The sequence below is a fragment of the Odocoileus virginianus genome, chromosome 23 (assembly GCF_023699985.2).
Source record: "Odocoileus virginianus isolate 20LAN1187 ecotype Illinois chromosome 23, Ovbor_1.2, whole genome shotgun sequence".
NCBI lineage: Eukaryota > Metazoa > Chordata > Mammalia > Artiodactyla > Cervidae > Odocoileus > Odocoileus virginianus.
In genome coordinates, this window is record NC_069696.1 from 20,342,438 (window position 1) to 20,366,924 (window position 24,487).

General features: G+C 44.2%; 1 protein-coding gene across 6 annotated transcripts in view; it reads right to left on the bottom strand.

Annotated features, from left to right (window-relative positions):
* The window catches only part of GUCY2C (guanylate cyclase 2C), a 97,671-nt gene that overhangs the window by 49,854 nt on the left and 23,330 nt on the right, over positions 1 to 24,487 (bottom strand). For 4 of the 6 annotated variants that reach the window (XM_070453657.1, XM_070453661.1, XM_070453656.1 and 1 more), the window contains exons 2-9: positions 23,734 to 23,840; positions 20,252 to 20,569; positions 14,087 to 14,487; positions 9,847 to 9,959; positions 7,750 to 7,814; positions 4,612 to 4,824; positions 2,992 to 3,113; positions 631 to 727 (exon numbers count right to left, since the gene is read on the bottom strand). In XM_070453657.1, coding sequence (XP_070309758.1) covers positions 631 to 727; positions 2,992 to 3,113; positions 4,612 to 4,824; positions 7,750 to 7,814; positions 9,847 to 9,959; positions 14,087 to 14,303 — 827 coding nt within the window. In that variant the 5' untranslated portion in view covers positions 14,304 to 14,487; positions 20,252 to 20,569; positions 23,734 to 23,840. The remainder of the gene's footprint in view (positions 1 to 630; positions 728 to 2,991; positions 3,114 to 4,611; positions 4,825 to 7,749; positions 7,815 to 9,846; positions 9,960 to 14,086; positions 14,488 to 20,251; positions 20,570 to 23,733; positions 23,841 to 24,487) is intronic. The other 2 variants (XM_070453660.1, XM_070453659.1) reach the window with 2 other exon arrangements.

The window sequence follows — 24,487 nt, forward strand, 5'->3', positions numbered from 1 at the left end:
TATACACTTATTTTTTAGTTTTTAAAATTTTACACTGGAGTAGAGTTGATCAACAATGTTGCATTAGTTTCAGGTGCTCAGCAAAGTGATCCAGTTACACAAATACATGTATCTGTGCTCAGTCGGTTAGACTCTTTTGTGATCCCAACACTGCAGCCCACCAGGCTCCTCTGACCATGGAATTTTTTCAGACAAGAATACTGGAGTGGGTTGCTATTTCCTCCTCCAGGGGATCTTCCCAACCCAGGGATCAAAACAGTGTCTTGGGTCTCCTGACTTGGCAGGTGGATTCTTTACCACTGCACCACCTGGGAAGCCCATACATGTATCTATTCTTCTTCAAATTCTTTTCCCCATTATGTTACATAATATTGAGCAGAGTTTCCTGTGCCACACAGTAGGAAACTTTCATATTGTCCTCAGACATGATAGCGACATCAAAGGTATACATCTCTGCTACAGCAATAATGAACTGAATAAGAATGATAAAGAAGAAATGAAACATTGGTTAAAATATTATCTTTATACGGAATCCCATTTCAGGCTATGAAAAACATGAGAAAAGAGAGTATCTTTTGGAAATCCTTATTTTCTTTCTGAAAGGAGAGTTCTTCCAAATATTATACCTACTTGAATAAATCCACTAGAATAATGACGATGTCTTCAGCCACTGCCCGGTCACCCCTGAGGTTCTGGATGGTTTCCGGTCTACCACATACAACAATCACTGCAGGACAGAGAGCAAGACAGGGAGAAAAATATACAATAATCTGTTCCCAAGCAAGAAGGGAACCACGTGCTTGATTTTGAACCCAGTAAGTCTATGCTACCTTTGTGTCATAAGATTAACATTAATTTCTCAAATTTATCCCCCCCCACCCACCGCCTCTTTTTTTTTTAAACAGAGTCGGAGTAGAGCTGCATGGGATCTTAAAAAGAATCATCTAGTCCAGGCTTCCTTGGTGGTCCAGTGGTGAAGAATCTGTCAGCCAACCCAGAGGACACAGGTTTGATCCCTGGTCTGGGAAGATCCCACATGCTTCAAGGCAACTAAGCCAGAGTGCTACAACTCCTGAGCCAATGCCCCAGAGGCTGCGAGCTACAACTACTGAAGACTGCGTGCCTACACCCACACTCTGCAACAAAAGAAATCACCACGACGAGAAGCCTGTGCACTGCAACTAGAGACTAGCTCCTGCTTGCCCCAACTAGAGAAAGCCCATGTACAGCAGTAAAGACCCAGGACAGCCGAAAAATAAAATAAACAAATATTAATACATATATCTTTAAAAAAGAATCATCTAGTCCATTCTCTTTAATTTTACTGACTTAAGGAGACTATAGCCAAGATGCCAATGAGATTAAAAAAAACTGGTAGATGACAGAAACAGCTCTGTTTAAACAGCTGCGTCTTTAGTGTTTAGTCCATTACATAAGGCTGGAATAGTTACAAAAACTATTTTCATTAATAAATGAAATGCACTACCCACATGTAAAGTTTCTGGAAAATATGTAAGTTAATGTGAGCATTAATAAAATCTTCCTAAGCACCTTTCCTTGGGTTTTGCTTGCAGCTTCTTAACTCAGAACTCAGTGACAGAGTTCCAATCTGACTCTCTAAGCTCTCCAACACATTGTAACCAGATTTCCGAAATGCATGGCTTGATGAGTAAGATGAGTGAGTTGGGACACTTCATTAGATCTTTTCCTACACTGTGTTGTCCAGTTGAATTGAAAACATTTTAGGGACATGAATCATTTTATATTTCTTTTTTCCCATATCTTGTTCAATGTTTTGCAAATGGTAGGTTCTTAATACAGCAAATGCTTGATAATGACAGCAAATGATGTTTTGAGGGATACCAGGAAATCCTGCCAAGCAAGAACCTTTCCTGGTAGAAAATTTGACAGTTGATTCCTGATATATCCTTATTTGTAAAAAGAATCCTTAATACATAAGTATTCTGATATATTCTTATTTGTAAAAAGAATTCTGTGGAGGGTGAAATAAACCACTGAATTACTTATTGAGAATGATTTTATACCATTCACTTTTCATACTTGGTCTATAAATGAGAGATCACTGAGCAGGTGAAATAAAGAGAAAATAAAGCCAAGTGAAACACTCTTGGCTTATCTTGTAATTTTGCCTAAGATATCAATATTGTTAGATATCAATAAACACATCCTCTTGGTCACTGGGGAAACAGGATTCAGAATATTTGAGGATTCGTCACAGATTCAACAGTATATTAGATTGTGGCGAACTTAAAAAGTAGTTTACTGGGACTTCCCTGGTGGTCCAGTGGCTAAGACTCCACGTTCCCAATGCAAAGGCCCTGGGTTTGATCCTTGGTCAGGGAGCTAGATCTCAAATGCCACAACTAGGACCGGGCCCAGCCAAATAAATAAATGTATTTTTAAAAAGCAGTTCACTGATGGCGGGGATTGTGATATCATTTTGGTTTATAAAAGTTGGGTTTTAGCCTTATCATTACTTTCATGATGCTGATATATTTTAAAATTTTATTTATTTATTTGTGGCTGCACTGGGTCTTCCACATGGGCTTTCTCTGGTTGCAGTGCAAGGGCTTCTCATTCTGGCAGCTTCTTTTGTTGCAGAGCACAGGCTCTAGGAAGCGTGGGCTTCAGTAGCTGTGGTACTTGGGCTTAGCTGTCCCAAGGCATGTAGAATCTTCCTGGACCGGAATCCAACCCAAGTCTCCTGCTTTAGCAGGCAGACCCCCAACTACTGGACTGCAAAGGAAGTCCCATGTTAATTTACTACTTTGCTAATTTCTCCGAGGATAAGGTTTGAATCTGCAAAAGGAACCATATGATGGAGCTGCAAGCAGCTACACATCTTCTGAAACACACAAAATATACGGTAATGACAGCTCTAGGGGGTAATTTGTCCAAATCACTCATAGGGAGGTGCCGGTTGTGAGGAAGTAGCTAGCAAAAAAACAATCTTGCTTCACGTTCTCTTACCATTGCTTTTCCTGTTATGATCCATTAAGATATCCTGAAACTCGGCATCTCCTCTCAACATCTCCTTGAAGCCTAGTTTCTGAGAAAAATAGGAAACTCCAGCCTCCAGAGCATTGAGGTACCTAGAACAGAAACAAAGAGAAACTCTAAGAAATCAGCTTAGTTTCTTCAGGGTTCTCCGTGTCGTTTGCTCACTGCTTACAATCTCTCCAGGGGACTTGTTCATCTAAAATCCATTGCCGCTGCTAACACAATGGACAATACCCACCACGATCCCAAGGGTTAGGATGAATGTCTAATTTAGGGAGAGCATAGGGACAGTGTCAGGAGATCTTCGTGTATTCATGTAAACAGAAGGTATTTCCCAGAGCCCTTCTAAAGACCTCTTGCGATTTGCTGAAGGAAGGCTACTCTGTTCTCATCCCATTATCACACAGAAATGGAAACTTTTGAATCTGTAGTACAAACATTCAGAGCTGATAGGAGTAATTTTTCCTCCTATATGAAACAGACTTTTGTTCACCCCGAAGTTTCTAAGATGATGCCTTAGTGTTGATTCCTACAGTTCCCTAGATGCGTGTTCTCAGGGGTACCCTACTTTAGTCCTCTGCATGCTTTGGTGGACGGAGACTGCAGCTTCCTTCAAGTCATTCTTTCTGCCACTTTTGCTGGAGTTGTGTGAGCTCTGTAGTTTCATTTTAGCAATGGTGCCCAATACTCTGTTCGCTCCAATAGTCTTATTCCTTTGAAAAGCTGTGAGAGAAATGATTTCTAACCTGTTGTGTAGGACAGGCAGAATGCATATTCTCCGATATCATGTCTGATTTCCATTCTCCTTAAACAGAGATCATAGTACTTGTCCTCTTTTCTACAGAGGGTTTACTGTGGGGAATTGATAAAACTAACATGAAAGTACTTTCAAAACTGCAAAGAGTGTCACACATGCAATGTATGTCGATTATATTAATGACATGTTTCTTTTGGCCCCTTGCTTTTTCTTCTAATCACTTTTAGTGGAACCAAAGTTTTCATCAAAGCTATATTTATTGCTACTTTACTTATGCCATTTGGAAAAGAATTAGAAAAATACTTAGTCAATGTATTTACCATTACATAGACACTTTATGTCAATCACACTGAGGCAAGGAAAACAGATCATTGTTAACTAACAGATTCTATAAGAAAAGGCAACTTTTTGAAAATATGTTCAAAAAACATCTACTCAGAGTTCTCAAGACATATAACATGCTCCATATAATTCCTTTTTATTAATATGAAACATTAGCTGTTGCTATTGATTTAGATAATTAAATCAGAGGAAGTGTCATATGCTTCTAAGTGAAACTTCAATTTGACCTGAAGTTAAGGGGTACCTACTTCAGAGAATTGTGTTTAATAGATCTAGTTCAAATAGGAGTAACAAACAGCCTTATCTAAATATATTTATAGCTTAAGAATGAAATCAGTTAAACGTAAACTATGTACCAGTTGCATGTAAGAAAGTGGGTTGGTTTCCATTCCCAATGCTGTTACTTCATGGAACAGGGTCTGCTGAGAGTTTATGGTTTCTCTCCATGGTTTATGGCTAAATGTCAGAAGGATATTAATGGTCTTGCTTACCAGAAACAATCCTCAGTCTCTGTACTATTCTTGAAAACATACGCAGTGTTCCAGGAAAAAGGTTTGAATTGAAAATCGCCCTTCCAAAAGTTAACCAAAAAGTACATCAGCTTCCGAGCTGGAGACATCATCCTGGTTAAAGTTTCTTTGTAGTCACATGACAATCCAAAACTCCCAGCTGAAATCATGGGATAGTTTAAATCTGTGTCAAGGCTGTGCCAAGAGATGAGAAATAAACCAATATCAGGATTAACTTAAGTAGCACAAGTAAGATCCTTCTTTAAGCTGTTTCAGCATGTGGGTGGAAATGACAAGAACGAATTAGGGTCATTCAAGCAGGTATTCGACTTACATAGGTCCCTCTCACACAAGTGAATTTAAAGAATGTTTATTGAACATATGCTACATTCTAAGCATACTCTGGATGTTTTCTTATACATGTGGCTTGGTTTCTAGGTGGTGCTAGTGGTTACCTCCCAATGCAGGAGACATGAGAGACGTGGGTTCCATCCCTGGTCCCTGGAAGAGGGCATGGCAACCTGCTCCAGAATTCTTGCCTGGAGAATCCTATGGACGGAGGAGCCTGGTGGGCTACACTACATAGGCTTGCAAAGAGTCATACACGACGGAAGTGACTTAGCCTACACACAGGCACTGCCTTCTCTGGGCTTCCCCTGTGGCTCAGATGGTAAAGAATCTATCTGCAATGAGAGAGACTCAGGTTTGATCCCTGGGTCAGAAAATCTCCTGGAGGACATGGTAACCCACTTCAGAATTCTTGCCTGGAGAATCCCATGGACAGAGGAGGCTGGCGGGCTACAGTTCATCAAAATGCAGAGTCAGACATGACTGAACTGACTTAGTATGCACAGGCACACACACACACATGGCTTGGTTACTTTGATTTATTCTAAGATGAGTTTCATCAGGTTGTCCTAACATCTAGGCTAGGACATATGGACTTTGGGGTGTAGCACTAAGAAAAACAGAAAATGGGCCACCACAGCTACTACAATGTTGTGAAGCCCAAAAGATGTCCCCGAAATTCCCCTCCATGCACTGCTTTATTTTCAGCTCTTATACCCACTCCAGTATTCCTGCCTGGAAAAATCCCATGGACAAAGGAGCCTGGTGGGCCACAGTCCACAGGGTCCCAAAGAGTCGGACACAACTGAGCAACTGAGCACGCAGGTGCTTCGGGCTACCTCTGAGACAGGCATCACCTGAGGACTTTACAGTTTCCTTCTCCTATTTGGCACATGGATCTACTTGTGATTCCTTAAACATCAGGTCAGTTCAGTTCAGTCACTCAGTCATGTCTGACTCCTTGGGACCCCATGAACTGCAGCACACCAGGCCTCCCTGTCCATCACCAACTCCCAAAGTTTACACAAACTCATGTCCATTGAGTTGGTGATGCCATCCAACCATCTCATCCTCTGTCGTCCCCTTCTCCTCCCATGTTCAACCTTTCCCAGAATTAGGGTCTTTTCAAATGAGTCAGCTCTTCGCATCAGGTGGCCAAAGTGCTGGAGTTTCAGCTTCAACATCAGTCCTTCCAATGAACATTCAGGACTGATCTCCTTTAGGATGGACTGGTTGGATTTCCTTGCAGTCCAAGAGACTCCCAAGAGTCTTCTTCAACATCACAGCTCAAAAGCATCAGTTCTTCAGTGCTCAGCTTTCTTTATAGTCCAACTCTCACATCCATACATGACTACTGGAAAAACCAAAGCCTTGACTAGATGGACCTTTGTTGACAAAGTAATGTCTCTGCTTTTTAATATGCTGTCTAGGTTGGTCATAGCTTTTCTTCCAAGGAGCAAACATCTTTTAATTTCATGGCTGCAGTCATGCCTTAAATATATCAAGCTTTATTTTCTATCAGGGTCTTTACAAATACCAGAAATGCTGTGCCCCTACCTCTTTGCTAGTTGATTCTTACTGATCCATCAGGTCCTAGATTAAATCTCTTTATTCATTAGGAGAACTTTCTTTGGTACCTGAGACCAGGTAATCATTTGAGAGAGAATCTGTTTAATCTCTGTCTCCTCCACTAGACTGCAAGCACCATGAGCCCGGGTGAGCATCACACCGGGCTTGTTCACCTCAGTATCTCTGGTCTACCAAGTTCGTATGAAGATGTTTAATATGTATTTGAGAAAGGAAAACAACATCCCCTTCCATCTTTGATGGTCTATTAAAGGTTTTCTCTGTGTAGACGAAGAGTGATCTTGATTCAGGGGGAGATGGAACAGGTGCAAGAAAGGCATGTGGGAGGGATTTTTATTGGGGAAGGGTGATTTGGTAGAACAAAGTATTTTGTGGTGGTGAGAATTACACAGCATGAGATGAACAAGAGGGATGGGGGCGATGTTCCAGAAGCCAGAGAAGTATGTTCCCTCTAAAACATACTGGAAGATTTTTTCTTCTAACTTGATATGGGCACTGTGTAAATTCATATAATCCTCAAATAGCACTAAGAAATAAGAATCCTACCACTGTCCCCATTCTTACAGACCTAAGGATGGAACAGAGCCCTGCCAAGGTCCTAGGGTGCTTGCCTTTGTGTTTGTGTCTGGGAATATTTCATTTATTCAATTTTCAAATTATCCAAGTTCACTATCTCCCGTGAATCTTGCCAGGAGTCTAACTTCATCTCTCGCGCTAAGTCAGTTCAGACACGCCTCTTTGCGACCCCAGGGGACTATTGCCCTCTAGGCTCTTCTGCTCATGGGCTTCTCCAGGCAGGAACACAGGAGCGGGTTGCCATGCCCTTCTCAGGGGCTCTTCCCGACCCAGGGGTCAAACCCAGGTCTCCTGCATTGCAGGCAGACTCTTTACAGAGTGAGCCATCAGCGAAGCTGCAGCTTCATCGCCACCGTTTTGCTTCTCATGCTCAGATGTGAGTAACCGAACTGGAACGGCTACTGCCACTCACCCCTCACTGCACAAAGGCAGAGGCACCTGGATGAGGGCACGACGGTCACTAGAGAGGGCTGCAGAATCCAAGGCCCCGCACGGCTGACTGTATTACCTGCACCAGACGGCTGTTTGATCAATCACTTAAATGTTGATGATTTCGTCCTGACTTCAAGTCACAGGGGCGTGAAAGCAATAACAAACCAAGCTACTTACTACATTTGGAAGGTGGAATAGGTGCACGAGGGCCCCATGAGGACACAGCCCATCTGTTTTTTACTCTGTAGGAGAAAAAAAAAAAACAACAACTAGTCCCTAAAAATAAAACATGAATCAGTGCACAGGAAAGAAGCGGGCAAGAGGGAGGCTCCGAGAAGGCTGGAAAGTGGGCCTTTCTCCCTCGTTCGCACACCTCCGAGATGTCTGAGCTGGGAGAGGCTGCGGAAGGAGGGAAGAGAATCCCGCGGAAGGGGTGCTGCCCGAACGTGAACCTGGACTCTCTTATCAAGCGGAGGATGTCCAGTGGCTGATGAGGCGCAGGCAGACTGTAACATCAGCAGTGTCTGTAGGCCACGTGGGGAACAGCCTAGATTTGGAGGGGCCGTGGAGCGAGAGGGCAAGTTCCGGTTTTAGGGGACGCGACAAGCAGGTCTGCAGAGAACAAAATGCAGTGTAACTGCTTTGAGGACTATAGGTCTCCTATTCCACCCTTTCTCAAGCGGCACCCGACTAGGGATAGTCCATCGATGGTGTTGGAGAACCAGGTTATATCTGCCTCTGGAGAGGCAGAAAGAGGAGACACAGCTTCGTAGAACTGCTAAGTGGAGTGTATGCAACTCTCGCTCGCTCTGCACCCTCCACGATTTAGAAAGACAACTGTAATGAGCCACGCCTCCTGACATGTGTGGCCGATCAGGTTGATTCTATGTTATTGATTAGAGCTTCAGAGCCACGCTCTGTGCCCAACACTCTGCTTCCTGAAGGGCTTTTGTTTTTTAGGTTTCTGTCGTAGACGGGAATCTCACAGCCTAATTGCCTCTAGAGAGCTTGGGACACTCTTCAGCTCTGTAAAGCGCTGGTTGGGGTTAGGGCTGGGGTTGGGAGGAGGAAGTAGGCAAGAATCTCTCTCTTCCTATTTCTAGATTTTGACATTACCGTTGCTACTATAAAGTTAGGTTTTCAGATTCCGCTCTTAAACAATCAACCTGTGACCATGTATATGGTGACAACTTGCAATAGGTCTCTGGTGTAGGGTTTTGGGGGCCTCCCCCGTGGCTCAGCAGTAAAGAATTCACCTGCAAGGCAGGAGCCACATGTTCAATCCCTGCATTGGAAGATCCCCTGGAGGAGGGCATGGCAACCCAGTACAGTGTTCTTGCCTGGAGAACCCCGTGGACAGAGGAGCCTGGCGGGCTACAGTCCACGGGGCCCCAGAGAGTCGGACATGACTAAGCACACACGCACAGAGGGCTTTGGAACATATTTTTCTAATAGGGCATCTCAGCTATTTCTTGAGGGAACACAAAGGCACATCAGTTAATACCAACACTTAAAATTTTTTAAAAGACTTTTAAAAACAACTGAAAACAAAATAATCCCCCTCCATACCACTGACCATGTACAGACAACATAGCTAAGGTGCTCCCTACCTTCCTGGATTCCCGGAGGGCCCTCTCACTTGGGAAATAGATGTGGGGAGAGTCAGAGCACCCCATCTCCAAATCACTCAGCTGTGTAGCTGGAGGTGACAGGGGGGATGCTGGTGGACAAGGGATGCTGGCAGACAGGTGGGATGCCGCAGACAGCGGAGATGCCGGTGGACAGGGGAGATGCTGGTGGACAGGTGGGATGCTGGCAGACAGGGGAGAAGCTGGTGGACCTGTGGGATGCTGGCAGACAGGGGAGATGCCGGCGGACAGGGGAGATGCTGGTGGACAGGTGGGATGCTGGCAGACAGGGGAGAAGCTGGTGGACCTGTGGGATGCTGGCAGACAGGGGAGATGCCGGCGGACAGGGGAGATGCTGGTGGACAGGTGGGATGCTGGCAGACAGGGGAGAAGCTGGTGGACCTGTGGGATGCTGGCAGACAGGGGAGATGCCGGCGGACAGGGGAGATGCCGGCGGACAGGGGAGATGCTGGTGGACAGAGGAGAAGCTGGTGGACAGGGGAGATGCTGGCGGACAGGTGCGATGCTGGCAGACAGAGGAGATGCTGGGGGACAGCTGGGGTGCTGGCAGACAGGTCGGGGAGCACAGCCACCATCCCCCCAGGGCAGAAGGGTGATAGCTGACCCCGTAGAGGCAGGCACTCACTGAAATCGTCCTGAGGAGGTCGAGGCCTTCACAGGTACTGCTCCGGCAGTCACTGGACTTATAAATCACACCTTCTGAATAGATGAAGGTGGCATTCACAGTCACATTGAGGCCTGTTATCCAGAACGAGGGGAAAGAGAAGACTAGTGTTATTTCTCAGTAAGTTTATACTGGCTGTGAGATTTATCTTTTGCCAGCTGAGCCTGGCGGGGGTGGGGGGAGCGGGGGAATTGAATATCCAGTTTCAGGCCTAGGAATATTTGAGTTCTGAGTTCCTATGTCACTCCCTGTCATTTCTTTATTATTATTACTTTAATGACTTTAGCATATTGTTTATTTATATTTTGGGGCCACGCTGTGTAGCATGTGGGATCTTAGTACCCTGACCAAGGATTGAACCTGCAACCCCTGCAGTGGACGTGTGGAGTCTGTAACCATGGGACCACCAGTGAAGCCTCCACTGAACACTTTTTAGACAATGGGATGGGGACTTCAAAGTAAAGCTTAACTTATAAGCAGTTCCTCAGGTGTCATTTCAACCCTATCCCATTTGCCATCTGCACACCATACCACGAGATCTCAGTGCTGGGAGGGTGAGGGGGATGTTATAGAATACAGGGTGATCTCAGATGATCTCTCTCCTATAAAGAGCTTTGAGGATGGGATGGGACCAAAGTGAATTTGGATATGGGCTCTGGAGTCTAGGAAAGGGACCCACCTCAGCACATGAAAGCATGTGGAGGGTATGGACCAGGTGGCGGATATGGACCAGGTAGGGGGTATGGACTAGGTTGAGGGTATGAACTGGTGTGTTTAGCCATGGCACATACATTCTTGGGAAGCTGATTTCCTAAGATTGAAGGAATCTCGTTTTCAAGCTTTCCACCAAGTCCTATGTATTCTTCCAAACCCACAAAGCTTTTCTAAGTTCTTGGGGAAAACATTGCTCTCTTCTGCTTGGACATCACCCACATTGGAACTCTTTCTATTCTTCAGGTTAGCTCTTAAGTATACTGTCTTAAATTTAAATATAAGTATAAATTTAAGTATGTCTTAAATTTAAGTATATACTGTCTTAAATTTTCCCCGAATATCAATGCTTAATAAGCTTAGACTGTGAATCCATCTTTCCTTCACAAGCTGCATTTCTTGAGTTTACTATGCATGACCATCCATCTGACAAAATGCATCATCAGATGCAGAAATCTGGGCCTCAGTTTATTCTTTCACCCCTCAACCCGCCACCTTCTGATTCTCCTCTTATTGAGTTCATGCAAAGGCCTCTCACCATTAATGACTATTTTACAAATGAGATGACTGAACTTAGAATCAACAACTTGCTCAGTGTCACTCAACTAGTAAATGATGGAGCAGAAGTGCAAATTTGGGTTATGTGAGTTCAGAGATCAATATATGAGCAACGCACTGCACTGTTTATTTTATTAGCCGGGTAACTTGTTCTGCATAACAGTAGCAAGAGCGCAGCAACAACCACAACATCAACGTCCTTGACAAAAACAACAGCAACAGGGGCCACAATAAACACAATGGCCATTCATGAGTGCAAAGTATGGATCAGTTAAGTACTTTATGTGAATCTCCTCATTTAATTCACACCATACTCACTGGAGGAAACCATACTGTGATTGTATAGGTGAAGGAACTGAGGCTCGGAAAATTTAAGTATAACTTGCTCAAGGTCACAGGTGATAAATGGTTGGATAAAAGGCTGGATTGTGAACTGGCCTCTGTCTGACTCCAAAACTCTGCTTCTAACCACAGTGTTCCACTACTTTATTTTAATGAGAAAGTTACTTCACGGTGGGTAAAGATCTTACAGTGGCGACATGATATACTTTGTGGAATAAGACAGATACGGGTTTGACTCCTACTTCAAACAGACAACTTGTATGACTTCAGCAAAGTTATTAAGTAAAATAACTCTGCTGTCAAACAGTGTCAGCAATGCTGATGGCACAGAGCTGTGGTGAGTAAAGAGATGATATATCTTACCTAGCACGTGTGTGTGTGTGTGCTAAGGTGCTTCAGTCATGTCTGACTCTTTGAGACCCTATGGACTGTAGCCTGCCAGGCTCCTCTGTCCATGGAATTCTGGAGTGCGTTGCCATGCCCTCCTCCAGGGGATCCTCCCGACCCAGGGATCAAACCCGCATCTCGTGCATCTCCTGCTTTGGCAGGCGGGCTCTTTATCACTAGAGCCATGTGGGAAGCCCCACCAAGCACCTGATAGGTACTCAGAAAACAAGAACACCGAGCTCGGGTAGGTCAAGAGAAATGGGTCACAAAGAGAAAGAGCTCTGGAAAACAGACACCGATCTGGGTCCTCGGACTTCAAATGTTCTTTCTACTACACCACGCTGCCCATAGAAGGGGGTTTTATTAAATGACCTCCCAGTTATGTTATGGCTCTAGATCAGATCCATCCATTTATATCTGAATCTGGTCTCAGACAGGGTTGAAGACATGTACAGAAGACAGTTATCACACATACAAGATGTCTGACAACTACTGCTGCTATGGACACAGAATTTTAAATAAAGAAAATTAAGACACCCTCTCCTTAGAGGATGTATCCTCGTCCATAAATAACCATTAAGTTGTATGAAACAGTCACTGACTCAGTCATCACACTAATGGCAATCTTGTCTCAAAGCACGGAAGGTGGTAAAACTACGTATGTGAAAATGTTTATCGTACATGAATGCTAAGTCGCTTCAGTTGTGTCCAACTCTGTGCGACCTTATGGACTGCAGCCCTCCAGGCTCCTCGGTCTGTGGGACTCTCCAACTGGAGTGGGTTGCCATGCCCTCCTCCAGGAGATCTTCCCAACCCAGGGATGGAAGCTGCCTCTCTTATATCTCCTGCACTGGCACTGAGCCACTGAGCCACCTGGGAAGTTATTGCAGTAGCTTTTAAATAATCACGAGAAACTAAACACTGTAGGGAATTACCAGATGATCTGGAAGGGTCAGAGACATGGGAAGAGATACGTAAGAGACACGGGAAATCCATTCACATGATACTATGAAGATTAAGCAACTCCAGGAAAGCTACTTGTAGAATAATGTGAAATGAAGGACAGAAAAGTGTTTCAGTGCGATAGTGACTCCAAAGATGTTCTTAACAAGAAACTTGGAAGCACATGAAAAGAATCTGGAAATATCCAGGGGACTGGAAATTATCAGGGGTGATAACTTTCTCTTTATCATACATGTTTTACCTAATGTTATAATTTATTCTTAATAATTAAGAGATACACACAAACTAGTATAGATAGGATAAGTTAACAAGGTCCCGCTGTATAGCACAAGGAACTATATTCAATATCCTCTGACAAACCACAATGGAAAAGAATACAAGAAAGAATATATATATATACATATATAAACAACTGAATCATTCTGCTGTGAACCAAAAATTAATACAACACTGTAAATCAACTATACTTCAACAAAACATAAAAAATAATTTTCTCATCCCCCTAAAAAAGGGGTACAATAAAGGACTGTTACACTATATTTGGGGCTTCCCTGGCAGCTCAGATAATAAAGAATATGCCTACAATGCAGGAGACCTAGCTTCAATCCCTGGGTAGGGAAGATCCCCTGGAGAAGGGCATGGAAACCCACTTCAGTATTCTTGCCTGGAGAATCCCCATGGACAGAGGAGCCTGGCAGGCTACAGGCCATGGGGTCACACCAGTCAGACACAACTGAAGGGATTTAGCATGCATACACTGACTTTGATTGCAAATTTATCACATTGACTGTATCTTACAAGAACCGCCACCAGAGATGCAAAGAGAGAATAGATGGACTAAAAATCTTCATCAAAGACTCAGTATCTGTAGGAATTTTAGTTGATTCATCTTCTTGATGGACAACCCTGTGAAATCTCAAGTTCAGACCAAATCCTGCCTCTGAGGTGATGCAGAAGGAAACACAAGGCCCTGACACTGAGTAGTAAATTCAGTTTTATTTGGGGGCATTTCACTGCTGCGAACACCTGGGTTGGACCCACTATTAGAGCAGAGCGTATCATGAGTGAACTCACTGAGGTAGGGCTCAAATCCTTCTTTCTGAAGATCTACTGCCTTGAAAGAGAGAAGGGCCCTTAGAGGAGTTTGGGCGATCAGGCAAAGAAGGCGAGGTCTTCGCTTAGCAGCGCTCTGGCTCCAGAGGAGGTAACAGGGAGGAGAATTCTGTTACTGTATTCTTACCGGCTTCAAGCAGACGCTGCCTCACAATTTTCACTCCCTCCTTCACCACCTCTTCCAAGTTGTCCAGGGACTCTGGGAAGGCTGAGTTGTTCATCATCAGGACGCTGATCTCGTAGCTGCCGTCCTGGCAGTTTCGACTCACGTGGGAGGTCCAGAACGGCAGCCCCGGCCGGAGGAGCAGTGACCACAAAGCCAAGGCCAACAGTGGCGTCTTCATGACCTCCCTCACCTCAGCACCATGCTCCTTGGGCTTGCTGGCTTCGCTCGGGGCTCTCAAGGAGACAGGAGCTCCGGCCCGACAGCCTGTTGCTGCCGCAGTCCACTCTTCCCCGCGCTCCTCTCTGCTCACCCCACCGGTCACGTGGACCGCAGGAGACAGCCTGCCTGCCAGCAATTAGCAGCTGCATTATAGTGGGAGATAAACCAAAGTTCACTCTGTGTGTTTGCTCACGGAAAGGTCAGAGTTGTAAATAGGAAGATTACCTGCGCCTCACCCAATTAAAAAACATCACTTGGTGACACATCACTGAGAAAAGGGGAAAAGAGGAAGAGGGCGGTATTGTACACACCAAAAACGCTTTGGAAATGGAAAATAAAGGTCAAAGTGTTTAAGGCAAGCACAAATATGATGGGTTATTAGCTTTTAGGTCACAGCTGTGCACTGAAACGAAACTAGGAAGATCTGTGCTTCAATCACCCAAGTCAGCAACTATTATTGAGACCTGACTCTCTGCGAGGCATGGGCAGGGCACTGGGTGTACAGCCATGAATGATATGGATACATTAACGTCTTCATGGAACTTGCATTCTGGGGGGGAAGACAAACATTAAATAAATCATCATGAATAACTAAACTCAATAATCAAGAACAGTGCAGAGGGCCACGGGAGCACACAAACAGTTGATGTTGTTCAGTCCCTAAGTCTTGTCTGACTCTCTGCATCCCCACGCCAGGCTTCCCTGTCCTTCGTTATATCCCAGAGTTTGCTCAAACTCATGTCCATTGAGTCGGTGATGCCATCCAACCATCTCATCTTCTGTGACACCCTTCTCCTCCTGCCCTCAATCTTTCCCAGCATCAGGGTCTTTTCCAGTGAGTCAGCTCTTCGCCTCACGTGGCCAAAGTACTGGAGCTTCAGCTTCAGCATCAGCCCTTCCAATCACTATTCGGGGTTGATTTCCTTTAGGATTGCCCAATTGATCTCCTTATTGTCCAAAGGACTCTCAAGAGTCTTCTCCAGCACTACAGTTCGAAAGCATCAATTCCTTGGTGCTCAGCCTTCTTTATGGTCCAACTCTCACATCTGTACAAGACTACTGGAAAAACCATAGCTTTGACTGCACGGACCTTTGTTGCCAAAGTGATAGCTCTGCTTTTCAATATGATGTCTGGGTTTGTCATAGCTTTCCTTCTAAGGAGAGTCTTTTAATTTCATGGCTGCATGACAGATTAACCTAACCTATTCTGGACAGTCAAGGATGCTTCCCTGAGAAGGTGCCCTTTGAACCGAGCCTTGAAGGATGAACAGGAGTTAGCTGAATGGAAGAGAAGGAGAGAATGTGGGCAGGGGCAGAGCTTGTGCCAAGACCCAGAAGCAAGATGTGGCATGGATGTTTGAGGAACTGAAAGATATACAGTATGCCTGGAGTGAAGAAAGCTAGTCCTGTGCAATAATGAATGCAGAGGCGTAGGCAAGGGTAAGCCAGGAAGTTTTCTGTAAACCATTAAGAATTTGGAACTTTAATCAACAAGGGAATGGATAAAAAAGATGTGGTACATATACACAATGGAATGTTGAAGTGAAGTGAAGTGAAGTGACTCAGTCGTGTCCGACTCTTTGTGACCCCATGGACTGTAGCCTACCAGGCTTCTCCCATGGGATTTTCCAGGCAAGAGTACTGGAGTGGGTTGCCATTTCCTTCTCCAGAGGATCTTCCCCACCCAGGGATTGAACCCGGGTATCCCACAGTGTAGGCAGATGCTTTACCGTCTAAGCCACCAGGGAAGTGGAATATTACTCAGCCATAAAGAGAAATGAAATTGTACCATTTGTAGAAACATGGATGGACCCCGAGTCTGTCATACAGAGTGAAGTAAGTCAGAAAGAGGAAGACAAATATCGTATATTAATGCATACATGTGGAATCTAGACAAATGGTATGTGCTCAGCTGTTTCAGCCATGTCCAACTCTTTGCGACCCCATGGACTGTAGCCCGCCAGACTCCTCTGTCCATGGGATTCTCCAGGCAAGAATACTGGAGTGGGTTGCCATTTCCTCCTCCAGGGGATCTTCCTGACCCAGGGCACAAACTCTAATCTCTTGTGTCTCCTGCATTGGCAGGCAGGTTCTTTACCAGTAGCACCACCTGGGAAGCCTGAGAAAAACAATATAGATGAACTTATTTGCAAAGCGGAAATAGACTCAGACGTAGAAAACAAACATATGGATACCAAGCAGGGAAGACGCGTAGCAAGGCCAGTCTACAGTGGGCTGTGGTGAAGGAAAATACAGTGTTTATTACAGGTGCCAAGCAAGAAGAACAAGCAGGTAATGCTCAAAGGCCAAAACTCCCTGATGGTCTTCAGGGAAAGGTTTTTAAAGACAGTGTCGGGGTGAGGGTCGCAGGGTGTGTGATCAGCTCATGGACACTTTTCTGACGCATAGAAGGTGAGGTGACAGGGTGGCGTTTCAGGAATCTCAATCATGCATTTTCCAGCTCCAACCAGGCTAGGGTCTAAGTGTTTAGGGTCAGCAGTTTCTACCTAAGGCAGGGGAGGGTCTGGTTTCTCTAAGAAATAACTTAAGGACGTGTGTCAGACACTGTTATATGTTTTTCTCGAGAAGAACTAAGACTTTATGATCCCATGCTTCAGTTTTACTTATTGCTCAAGTTGTTATCACCTTCCTTGCCTGACTGACTCTTCTTGGGTCCCACTTTTGCCCTTTCTTCAATGATTAGTTGCTTGAGCCTGTTTTCTGAAACAGGCCAGGGAAACTAAGGTTTTTTTTCCCCTAAAGGTAGGAATGGGGAACACAGAAGGGTATGCAATGAAGACAACACGGCAGGGCTCTGATTAGATTCATATATACAAGTATATTTCTAGACTTGTCTGGAAGATGAGATTGTCTATGTATGATTGTTTAATAATTCTGAAGGAGGTGAGTCATCGGCTGAGAATGAAAGGAGAGCTGGGCTAGTCCGAGGCTTGAGGAGGGAGGGACTCGCAAAGTTACTGTGATGAGAGAGAGGAGGGACTGATAAGAGGTGTGTCCTAAGGTTGTTTGGCAGTGGTTCAGTAGGTAGACCAGGAGATGAGTGATCAGATCTACGGTGGTCCTACTCAGCCTGGTTTTATGATTTTCTCCAGCCATGCTGAGCTGCTCTAGAACAGGTACAGCAAAGAGAACGGCGGGGCTTACTTGGGTCTGGAGTTTTTCTAGGTACGTGCGATGAAAGAACAAATGGATAAAAAAAAAAAAGACGAAGAAAGTCGAAATAGTGGGGAGATGGACTACAAGATCTAAACTGAATGTAAAGAATGAAGTGCATGCAGGAGGGGAGTGAGGGAAAGCCATAAATAAGAGGCTTGAGGGAATTCCCTGGTGATCCAGTGGTTAGGATCAGGGCTTTCTCTGCAGGGAGGGAGGGCTCAATTCTTGGTCAGGGAACTAAGACCCCGCATGCCACGAGGCAGAGCCAAAAAAGAAAAGAGAGAGAGAGAGAGAGAGAAGGGGCTTGAAGGGAACAGTAGCGAGGCAGAACAGGTGGAAAGGGGACAATTGAAACAAACAAACATCTGCAAGGGTACAGTCTGCCATCAAAGGGCAGACTTCTACATCAAAGGGCAGGCTTTCTGCATTACTGATGTGAGCAGTTCAGGGTGGCTGAGAGCAGGGGAGGGAAAACGTCTCTAAACAGAGGAGCTGAAGGAACTCAGAGTCCAGTCTGTTAGACAGTCACCTCCTGGGTATGAAAGTCAACCAGAGAGATGGCAGGCCCTTACCGGAGAGGAATCTCAAGGGAGAGCAACCAGGACTTCAGTAACTGACAGTGGTCAACACAGAGGGGTAGTGTGTGTTGTGACTTGATGACACAGGCCTCAAGGGAACAGAGGTAGGTAGAGGGGTAGTGTGTGTTGTGACTTGATGACACAGGCCTCAAGGGAACAGAGGTAGGTTTTATTTTTTTTAATTTTAAATTATGAGGTAGATCATAGATGTGAAGGCATATCTGCAATAAACATACACCAATTAAAAGAAAAATAAAATGAACACTCACTTATATACACTATAGCCTATAAAACATTACTAGAGTCTTTGTACCACTCTGCGCCCCTTTCCTAACACGTTATTCCTTCTCTCAATCTAGCCTGGAGGGGTACAGAAGAGTTTATGAAGCAATAAAGGGTATTGGGGCATTTATTGATTATGGTGTAGCAATATGGGGATGACAAAATGCTAGGGAAGGTAGGACATCAGGGTTTCCCTGGTGGTCCAGTGGTTAAGAGTCCGTCTTGCAATGTAAGGGACACTGGTTCTATTCCTGGTCCTGGAAGATCCCGCATCTGAGCCCACGTGCCACAAGTACTGAAGCCCGAGTGCTTGGAGCCCGTGCTCTATAACGAGAGGCCACAGGAGTGAGAAGCCCCCACTTGCTGCAACTAGAGGAAGCCTGCATGCAGCAACGAAGACCCAGTGCAGCCAAAAATAACTAAATATATAAAAGTTAAGACGCAACACCAAGTGTCCATTTTTGAGGGGATGACTGATGTGGAATAAGGTGGGTTCAATCCTAGTGTCTCCTGGAGGGAGGATGGCAGATGCTCAGACTTCAGAGGATTCAGCTTTGATTCAGAAGGAAGGCACTGGGGTTATTTTATAAGGTGGGTGGAGTAGGTGGTAACGAGTGACTGACAGTGGTCAGGAGGAGGTACCCCTGGAGACTTTTAATGGACATCAGGAAGAATGGACCACCAGGCTGCAGAGAGGCACATGGCCATCACAAGGCTGATTCACCTTTGCTACAGGTAACAATTTTATGTGCTGCACATTGGGTGGCCAAGCAGGGACTCAAACCTGGTTGTCTAACTGTTGATATGTTGCTATTCTCATTTCCTGGGGTAGGGGAAAAAGTAGACTGGTTTTTTTCTATTTCATCCACAGATTGCAAATATGAAAAAAAGCCATGTCGAGGGATGGAGGAAGTAGTAACGGTCAAGTGCTTTAAATTCAGGTGTGAAGACAAAAGGCAGATACAGTTCTGGGAATCCTCTGTTTAGAGCATGAAACCAGGAAAACATTTTCAAAAGGGAAGGAACAAGATAACATTCCTTCCTGGATCCTTTAAGGTAAAAATCATATGTCTTCTTTATGGTGCAAAACTACTAGCATGTAGATCATGATTAAAGGGAGGGAGGTTCTACTGGGAAAGTTTCAAGGGTCATAAGCAAATATTGAACACCAAGTTGGCAGATTTATGAGATGCACTTTACAATAGAACACAAAAGCCCTAAAGATATGAGAAAAAAAAAAAAAGGAAACTATTTCACAAGGGAAGGAGCAGATGAGCAGATCACCTGCATGTCCCGCTCTTTCATTTCTGACAATGGGTCTCTTCTGTATGTTTCCCATTAAGATCCCCTGCTCACTATTGGAACCCTTAGCATCTCTACATTCCGTAGCAGTCCTAGGCTTTCTCTGTCCCTTATTTCAGTGGAGATGCAAAAATGAGTTGTTCAAAAGGGATTTTATGAACTAATGTAACTGATGGAATTAAAACATGAAAGCTTTTTTTAAAATGAGCACAAAAGTAGACATCCTGATTTGAACTTGAGGAAAACTGGCTACAGTAAAGTACTTCTCTTTTTCCCAGTGTTAAGAAATTGAGAAATAATTCACATACATCACTATGTAAGTTTAAGGCATGCAGCATGAAGGTTTGCTTTATGTATGTTGTGAAATGATTATAATAGGTTCAACTAATATGCATCTTGTCATATACAGACAATGAAAAGAGGAAAAAAATGAAAACATTCTCCTCGTGACGAGAACCCTTCGAACTTACTCTCTTAACAGCCTTCCTATACATCATACAGCAGTGTTAGCTGTGGTCATCATGTTGTACATGAGAGCATTTCTGAACCTATGATTTAATAGACTCACCAGATTAGCTGAAATACACTCTGAATGCCTGCAGCCACTGGACGTGTGTACTTCTGCTTCCTCCAGTCAAGTCATTTGTTTACCAAGGGTCCGTTCTGTTTGTGCCCAAATTTGCCAAAGTGATAAAGACTCCACCTGCTAATGCAGGAGACACGGGTTCGATCACTGGGTCAGGAAGATCTCCTGGAGTAGGAAATGGCAACCGACTCCAGTACTGTTGCCTGGGAAATCCCATGGACAGAGCAGCCGGGCAGGTTACAGTCCATGAGGTTGCAAAAGAGTGGGACGTGACCTGTTGACTCAACAACAGCAACAAACCTGATAAAATAATTAAAAAACTGTTGAAAAGTTTAAACGAAGACAAATTACTGAGAAAACAGCTGTGGAAAGACTGCTATAAAACACTGGAAAATAACAAAGAAACCTAACAAAAACTTTGTTCCTGGAGAGCTTGTCAGTTACCTTAAAGCATGTAACACCCAAGACAGTATTAATATGAGATGCACTTTACTTAAGAAATCTGATATAGATTTCTATATCAGAAAATGGGAAATTTGAGATTAACAGATACATACTATTATATATGAAATAAAACAAGGACCTACTACATAGTACAAGGAACTATATTCAATATCTTACAGTAACATAATGGAAAGGAATCTGAAAAAGAATATATATACTATATATATATATATATATATACATACACATATATATATTTATCACAGACACAACTGAATCACTTTTCTGCAAAGAAACTATACTTTAATTTAAAAAAAAAGAAAGAAAGCTGATACAGAGGTTCAATCTAAGGACTAATGTTCAAAGAAAATTACCTGGCCTGATATCAACCAGTAGGAGAATAAATAAACATGAATATATTTTGAAATTTAAAAAAAAACAACTTTTAAGGTATAAATAAAATATTTTAAATGATTTCTACTTTACTGTCTTTTCCTGTGAAGGAAATACTTACTGGTCCTATTCACAAAGGATAACATGATGCCAGATGGGTTCAGGTAACTAAAAGTCTGCATGGTTTTGTTGAACATTCAAGAGTTAAGGTAGCTCAGATGGTAAAGGATCTGCCTGCAACGCAGGAGACCTGGGTTTGATCCCTGGTTTCGGAAGATCCCTGGGAGAAGTAAATGGCAACCCACTCCAGTACTCTTGCCCAGAGAATTCCACGGACAGAGGAGCCTGACAGGCTACAGTCCATGGGGTCGCAAAGAGTCGGACACGATAGAGAGACTAACATTTTCACTTAAGTGTGTTTGGTTATGCAAACCTTCTGAGTTAGGCACAGAGAAACGTAAACTGCTTGATATAATAAAATGAGGAAATGTGAAGTTCCCAGGGCTAACCCAGGAATAAGGGAATGAGGAGGAGAGATGGAAAGAGATAAAAGGAAAGAAATGGGAGTTATGTATTGGGTTGGTCAAAAAGTTCGTTCGTGTTTTAAGTAACACTGTACAGAAAAATCTGAACAAAATTTCTGGTCAACTCAATAGAAAGAAATGGCCAACGTGATGGGGACTGAAGACTCTTGAGAACAGGATATATAAAACACATAAGAGGATGCAGGTTGCTTGTCTTTTCCTTAAGGAAAAGATGCCTAACTCCATCCATACAATAGATTATTTATTGAGCTCCCTAAACCATCTCAGCATTGGAGTTACACAAATGAACTCCAAATTCCCTAGCGGGAGTTTAAAACTGGTAAAACTGGGTGAAAGTTCCTCAGTTATGTCTGACTCTTTGGGACCCCACGGGCTGTGGCCTGCCAGGCTCCTCTGTCCATGGGATTTGCCAGGCAAGAATACTGGAGTGGTTTGCCATGCCCTCCTCCAGGGGATCTTCCCAACCCAGGGATCGAACTCAGGTATCCCACATTGTAGGCATTCTTTACCATCTGAGCCACCAGGCAAGCCCACTGGGTAACTCTTCCCAAATCTTCAGTCAAGTCTGTGGCAGACACCACTTGCCTAACCTGTGGGAATTATGGACAAGGGCTCACATCTGTGTCTAGATGGATGGGGCAAGAACAGGAATGGGATAACTAGGTGATTCTCACAAGCAGCCCAGTCTCAAGTCAGAGATGATCATGGTAGTTTAAGTCTTCAGGGCTTGATGAAATATTTGGGAGTGTTTTTGGACTTTCTACAAGGATGAGATGAGAGTCAAAGTCATCTTATGTAGATCTCCAGGTCGGGTAACCCAACTGATACTCGAATCACTACTGTACACTAGGGCTGAATAGCTAAAGTCAGCACCAGTGCCTGGGCACTTCAGGCTGACAAGTCTGTTCCTTTTCCTGGTTCCCATTCCAAAAGAAACTCTATTTATTTCTTGAGAAATGTTTTCCTCGGGGCTTCCCAGGTGGTGCTAGTGGTAAAGAACCCACCTGCCAATGCAGGTAGACATAAGAGACGCTAGTTCCATCCCTGGGTCAGGAAGATCTCCTGGAGGAGGGCATGGCAACCCACTCCGGTATTCTTGCCTGGAGAATACCATGGACAGAGGAGCCTGGCGGGCTACAGTCCACAGGGTCACAAAGAGTCAGACACGACTGAGGCGATCTCGCACACAGTCTTCTTCTCCCTCCTTCCCCAGCCCATTTTGTACTGTCTCATGTGCTCGGGAAAGGCTGGAGTAGATGACTGTTATATACTTGCAGGGGCAGCTGAAATTCTGTTCAGTTTCCCAGCGACTCTTGCATTACCTCCTGGGTCCAGGTGGCTATGTTTACATACTAAGGGAAATATGCGTTGGAGATGGCAGTAATGCATCTCAGCTGTCATAAAGATCCCCGTGCTCTGGAAATAACTTTGTTTGTTTTCTCTTATCTCCAACACATGGAAGGAAACAGACCCTAGGCTGCCAAAGAGTGGATATTGGGTTGACAAGTCAATTCTGAAAAAGGAACTCTGTATTCTCCTGTAGAGAAGTCAGAGGTTACTCTTCCCCACCCCTACCCACCCCCTACTCCCTCCAAGGGCAGCTGAAGAATTACTTCCTCATAATTATATGGGTTAAAATAATAGCTTGGGAAAGAAGAAAAAAAAAAAAACTGATGAGTTCCTTGAAGCGTAAACTTCTTACAAATAGAGTAATTGCCAGCTTTGTTTACTAATGCTTCTCTAGGTAGTAGGAAATGTCGGGCAAGCATTTAAACAACAGAATTGTGTATCTAGAGGTAAAGAAGAGCTTCTTTGAGTCCCAGGAGGAAGTCTGATATTCTTAAACAAAAAAACCCAAACCCACAAAACTTGAAGCTGGATTTGAATCATGTCTCAGGCCTTTGTTAAGCATATGAACACGGGCAGATTACCTACATTTGCTGATCTTCAGTTTTCTTTATTATAAGATAAATTTAATTTCTATTCTAGCCAAGAAGCCTGAGCTGTGACCCTTGCTGGCATCTGGACATGGGTAGGTGTGCCAGGTGATGGATGGGATTTGTCCAGACAATATTCACTCACCTGGAGTTCAACAGTCACACCATAAGTGATTCATTCTCAGGGAAACAGCCAAACAATAGTTGCCAGGTTATTCAAGCCCATCTCCAATCCAGTCCATACACGCAGACCTTAGTTTTAAAGAGAAAAAGACCTGGAATAAAAAGCTAGAACCACCTGATATACAGCTCAGGAGAATACTAAGTCACAGATAATACTGCCCAGGGGCTCTCTAACAGGCTCCCTCACACAAAGCAGAGCAATGTTGTTCTTCACTAGATCAAAGGTTGGCAGCCTGTTCTGAAGCTTTGAGAGTCCTCGGCGAGTGCCTGGGGCTATGGGAGCTGTGGCTGCACCCACTGGGGGACTTCAGCGCATGAGCAGACTGCAGCCACCAGGGGGCAGAATCCGCTGCAGACCCTCACGTCCGCAGGACAAATAGACTTACTGGACAATAATCAGCACATGCCTGGCAAGTTCTAGAAATACTCATGAAAGCGCCAACAAACGAAAATTAAGTTTCTACTAACTATTCTGTTAAGTTTCTAGTAACTACTGTTATTGTGAACTTTGCAGATTCTTGTATGGGGAAGTGTGGTTTAATTAAAGCAGAGAATGATGCTATAAAGTTCCTGGCACCTAGCTGGCTTCCCTGGTGGCTCAGCTGATCAAGAATCTGCCTGCAACGCAGGAGACCCCAGTTCAATTCCTGGGTTGGCAAGGTTCCCTGGAGAAGGGATAGGCTACCCACTCCAGTATTCTTGGGTCTCCCTGGTTG